Here is a 6084-nt window from a genome sequence, read left to right as displayed (position 1 = left end):
TTCAAATCTCTCCATCAATTGCTACTTACGACTCCAAATGCTTCTCATCAACACAACAAGAATGCTAGAGTTACTAACATATAAATTGCAACAAACTTTCACTATATTATTGCTTTAAAGAAATTTTGCATCTTACTAATAACTCTCTTTCTTAAAATTAAACTGTGAAGGTGTGAAACTCAATCCATTAGAATTGCAAGACTGTTGGATAATCATAACTAAAATGAGACTTAATTTTTCTAAGTTTCTTTTTTTTTTTCCTTTTTTTTTTTTTTGAGTCATATTTGATGGGTTTAATCCTAATCTTGAATTCTTTCTACTTTTATTTATTACAAAAAGAAGTCTTTCAATTTAAATTGAAAAGGCAGTGTATCCTTATTAGTATTTTAAAATGAATTTTTAGGATGGAAACCAGTGAGTTCTAACAGTACTCCTTTCTCCTACAAAAATAAAATGGCATGCTAGGTTGTCACAGATCAAGACTCACTGAAAACGATATGTTAACTGTTATGCTTAAAGTAACTCAAATTGATGGAGGATTAAGGGGACGAAGTCTTAAGTAGGATGCTGACAAAACAATCAATTAAGATAAGTTTAATGATAATTACCATATTGGAGAGGAGAGTCTGGATTCATTCAGGTCATTGAAGGGGACCAGAGGAGCAGTGAGTCATATGCTTGCTTTGCTTGCCCCTATACAATGTGGCTCATTCATTGTTTATCGTTATCCTATCCATTATCCATATAGGGGGGGCTGAATCGGTAATGGGATTCTCCAATGAAATCATACAACGCAAATGCAAAACAACAGCTTGTTTGATATCATAAGACACAAATTCATTATCAATTAGAGGAATAGGACGGTAAATGTTTACTTTTGCTTCTTGTTTGATGCCAATGAATACAGACCTGTAGCTCTCTTTTGTCTTCTCTTACCGATTTGTAGAATATATCTTTTCTAATTTATTATTTGAAGATTGATAAGGCTATTTATACCATTATTTAAACAAGTAACATAACTTATTAAAAAAGTTATGAGACTAAATTTATACACGAATATTCTCTTTAATCGCCACATATATAAATAGTTTGGAGAAAGATAGCTCCAAATTTTTTCCAACCAACAAATTCTAAGTTTCACATATATTTTCACAAATCCTCTCTTCCTTGTGCTATGATGGCATAAATGAGTAAGTGGGTTAATCTTTTTTTTTTTTCTTTTTTAGGAAAAGAGTAAGTGGGTTATTTAATATAGGAGATTGTGTGAAATTTTATGTAATTTTATGTAATATAAGAAGTGTTTATTTGGGAATTACTTATTTTTGGTATAATATTTGTATAATGTAAGATAAAAGGATAAAAGCTAGCTTATTTCTAAAAAATTGAAAGTTAAATTATTTGAAATAAAGTTGAGATAAAAGTAGTGTAGAACCTGCAAACAGTAGCTAAGTTAAGCAAAAAACTAACTTTTAATCGGTTGCCAAACAAACACTATAAAAATCATAATTTTAATTTTAAATAATACTTAAGCTAAATCATTTAGTGTTTTATTTAATTTTTAGATTAAATTCAAATATTTGATTGCATTGACCAATGTAGTGCATAATTAATTTAATTGTCCTCGAAGGAAGATAACACATTTCACAGCCACATGGTTAAATCTAATTAGAAAATTAAGGTATAATATAACACCTAAAGAGATATACCTAAATTTCTCTGTTTTTTTCTTTTATCAAATATAGAAAAGAAAAAAAAACTATTTGAATAGACATGTTTATTTATTTTAATTTGTAGATGAAAACAGGAAAAAGGAAACAAATCAAAAAAAATTATTTAATACTATATTATTGCTATCACTTTAAATATATTCGTTCTCATATAAAAATGTCAGAATTTTATAATAAAATTGATAACACTTTTAAAATTTTCAACAAAATATCACCCTAGAAAAAAGTGCAAACTAAAAAGTTTTTTTTTTTTTTTTTTGGGTAAACAACTAAAAAGTTTTCTACTATCATAAAAACAATTACACCAATGCATTAACAATTTAAAATTAATAACAACTATAGCATTTTCTTACAATAAATTAGCTTCCTCTCTACACACATATGCAAAGCATTTAAAGTGAGTATCAATTTGATCCTTGAACTTTCAATTTGAATAAGTAATCCCATGTAATTTAGTTTTGTAACAAATTAAACCATTTATTAGCATTTTTTATATTAAAGATTAACACATTATTTTTTTTTGAGAAATTATTTTTTATTTATTTATTTTTTTTGAGAATCTTTTTAAGAAATTAAAGACTAACACATTTAGTTACATGAAACCCACATAGTTTTTGTTTTTGTTTTTCCAAATTATAAATTATTTTGAAATATCATTATTATCGTGTACACATTATATGATTAAATCTATTAATTTTAGCACAAAAATACTAACAAAAGTATAACTTGTTACAAACCTAATGTGCATGATTAATCGTTCAAACTAAATGTCCATAGACCAAATTGATACTTATGTCAAAATCCATAAGTGATATTTATAAAAGGACAAAATGTTCTTCCAATTTGGTTTGGTGGAAAATTTATTCAACTCATTTTATAGCAGTTTAGAAGATTACCCATGTATATTTTTAGTCACATTAACTATTTAAAAGTCATGTGACTTATTTAAATGATTTGATAATTCATATGATTTTAATACATATGAATGGTGTTGTCAATGGACACATAATAAGTTGGAGGGGATTCTTCAAACTTGGCTTAGAGAAAAATTTTGTACCCAAAAAGTTATCTTGTACCACAAAAACAAATACACCTGTTAACACACATTAAAATTACAGTGATGTTCATTTTCAAAAAAAAAAAAAATTAGAGTGATGTTAGAAATATTATAAATTTTATTTTATAAATTTTTGAATCAATATGACATTTCACCTGTCAAAACAAATAATAAATTTTACAAAATATTTTATAACTAGGATTAAGTGACAAATCATGATTAATATATAATAAAAATGATGTAAAATTTGCTATACTTGTAACAGTGTTGCTATTGAAAAAAAGAATTAAGACTTTTATTTATCACGTTGTCAAGTTATAGTAACATTTATAAGTTTCAATTAATTCAATTAGTATCTTGACTTCATAGTACAAAGTAATTAACCAAAATCTACACAAAAAAATTAGAAAATTTTTAAGTACTCTTGAAATACAGAGAAATGATTTCCTCTCTTCTCACATTTACGATAGATTTTACTATGAATTTAATGAGTAGACTCCACCAATAATATGAGAGGAGTGAATACCGAGCACCATTTTCCATGCTCCAAAAATACCTTAAGAATTACCCCCCAAAAATTAATTTGTATCTAGATATAATTTGCCTTCTCAAAAAAACAAAACAAAACAAAACAAAACAAAAAATTCTAGATATAATTTGTGGGAGTAATTTGTAAGTAATAATCATCATGTGATTGACCCTTAAACTAGCGAGAATGTTTAGCATTTTCCCACGTTAAATTCACCTTCCCCCTTCCCCACACAGCGCAAGGCTCTGTTAAAAGATTCATTTTCAATTCTTCATCCACACACACCACCTCTCACCACCATGGACCAATCCACCACCACCACCACCACCACACCTCTCCTCTCAACCCCATGGCGCCACCGTCTCCGCCTCAAAACCTCCCTCTCCTCCGAGCTCTCAGGCGCCGTGGGTGACCTCGGCACCTACATCCCCATCGTCCTAACCCTCACCCTCGTCTCCCACCTCGACCTCGGCACAACTCTCATCTTCACCTCCCTCTACAACATCGCCACTGGTCTCCTCTTCGACATCCCCATGCCAGTCCAGCCCATGAAATCCATCGCCGCCGTCGCCGTCGCAGAATCCTCCTCCGGCCACCTCACTGTCCCCCAGATCGCCGCCGCTGGTCTCTCCACTTCCATCGTTCTCCTCTTCCTTGGCTCCACTGGCCTCATGTCTTTCCTCTACCGTTTCCTTCCTCTCCCTGTTGTTCGTGGCGTTCAGCTCTCACAAGGCCTTTCCTTCGCTTTCACTGCCATCAAATACATTCGCTATAACCAAGACCTAGTCACTTCCAAGTCTGGAACTCCTCGTTCTTTGCTTGGCTTCGATGGCCTTGTTGTTGCTCTCGTTTCTCTCTTATTTCTCATCTTAACAACTGGGGCTGGTGACCATCACGATGATAATCAAGGTGATCATGAAAATCAGACAGTGCGTGCACGTGATGATGATGATGATGATGATGATTGCAGACAACCTAGGAGTCGTCGAGAGTATACGTGGTTAAAGTTTCTGTCTTCGATTCCTTCGGCTCTTATTGTGTTCTTGGTGGGGTTGTTTCTGTGTTTTCTTCGTGACCCTTCGGTTTTTAAAGATCTAAAGTTTGGTCCTTCGAAGATAAGTGTGTTGAAAATCACGTGGGAGGATTGGAAGATTGGTTTTGTTAGAGCTGCAATACCACAAATTCCCCTATCTATTTTGAATTCAGTGATTGCGGTTTGTAAGTTATCTGGGGATTTGTTTCCAGGCCGCGAGGCTTCGGCTATGAAAGTTTCTGTGAGTGTTGGGGTTATGAACTTTGTTGGGTGTTGGTTTGGGGCAATGCCGGTTTGCCATGGTGCTGGTGGGCTTGCAGGGCAGTATAGATTTGGGGGTAGGAGCGGTTTGTCTGTGGTGTTTTTGGGGATAGGGAAATTGATTCTTGGATTGGTGTTTGGGAATTCTTTTGGGATGATTTTGGGTCAGTTTCCGATTGGGATTCTTGGGGTGCTTTTGCTTTTTGCTGGGATTGAGTTGGCTATGGCTTGTAGGGACATGAACTCAAAGGAAGAGTCTTTTGTGATGTTGGTTTGTGCTGCTGTTTCTTTGACTGGATCCAGTGCTGCTTTGGGGTTTGGGTGTGGAATTTTGCTCTTTTTGCTTCTGAAATTAAGGCAAAAAGTGGACTGTTGTGGTTACGGGTTTCGCAGATCCAACAAGCCTAAATCTTCTGTTGATGGTGAAGCTAGTAGCATCATTCCTTAGAAATTTGTGTTGGGTTACACACGAAAATAGCAGCCTTGTTGCAATTTATGGTTGCTGGGCAATATTAGTAGAGTAATGTAATTTATGTGAAGTGGGAACTTTCTCTCTTTTTGGATTTTACTTTTTCTTTTTGCTAGGAGTCCTATAAATTAGTCAAGTTGTATGTAGAAGTGATAATTAGTCTGATTTTGGTTCATTCTTTGGGGAAATTTCCTTGAACCGTGGTTTAGTGCAAGCCATTGGGATAGAACCAATTTGGGCAGTAGCCACTGGTGGCGTTTCTTGCGATTAGAAATTTCATGCTTGGTTTGTTATTGTAAAAATCTTGTGAAAATATTTAATCAGTTCCCAATTGGAATTCATGGGTTGGGGATGCTTTTATAGTTTGCAGGGATTTTGAATTGGTTTGAATTCAGGGAGAACATGAATTCAATGCAAGTCTTTACGTGATGATTGTCTGAGCTGCTTCTTTATTAGCACTTAGCAGGGTCTAGAGTTGCGGTTTGCTTTGCGTTTAATGTCTCTGCCATCTAAGAATGATAATCTGAATCTGAACATGGGGAAAGGAAATAACATTGTTATCTCCAAAATGGCAAAGAACTAGCTCTCAATGGGCCCAAATCAGCCCATAGCTCGCCTATGCCTTCTCGGGCTAATCGAGGTCGAAGCTTAAGCAACATTATTAGGGCAAGTATTGGTATGTGAACTTTTGCTATATAAGGTTAGTCCAAATACAACCTGACCGAATAATCACAGATTTGTTCATATCTTTCGGACATGTAAGGGTCATTAAAAATTCTGCCAGTACAATATTTTCTTTGTACATGGCTTTGTGATTAATAAATCAATTATTAACAAACAGCATATAGAGAGATGATTCACAACATGCAACCTCTATTTAAGGTAGGTCATGCTCTCACCTCAACAAATCCATTCCATTACTCAAACCCAATAGTCACACTTTTTTCTTTTTTTCTTTTTTTTTTAATATAAAAGGATTGTGAAAACAAGCAACTGTCACAAGGCCAC

At 33.7% G+C, this 6084-nt stretch overlaps 1 protein-coding gene across 1 annotated transcript; it reads left to right on the top strand.

The window, feature by feature from the left end:
• Positions 1-3475: 3475 nt before the first annotated feature.
• LOC112012945 (molybdate transporter 2) lies at positions 3476-5438 on the top strand. Its single transcript, XM_024045317.2, has one exon. The coding sequence runs from the start codon at positions 3613-3615 to the stop codon at positions 5053-5055; it is 1443 nt and encodes a 480-aa protein (XP_023901085.1). The 5' UTR covers positions 3476-3612; the 3' UTR covers positions 5056-5438.
• Positions 5439-6084: the final 646 nt, after the last annotated feature.

Source organism: Quercus suber, unplaced genomic scaffold, assembly GCF_002906115.3.
Source record: "Quercus suber isolate HL8 unplaced genomic scaffold, Cork oak 2.0 scaffold_392, whole genome shotgun sequence".
NCBI classification, from domain to species: Eukaryota; Viridiplantae; Streptophyta; class Magnoliopsida; order Fagales; family Fagaceae; genus Quercus; species Quercus suber.
This window is presented reverse-complemented; position numbering and strand designations above follow the sequence as displayed.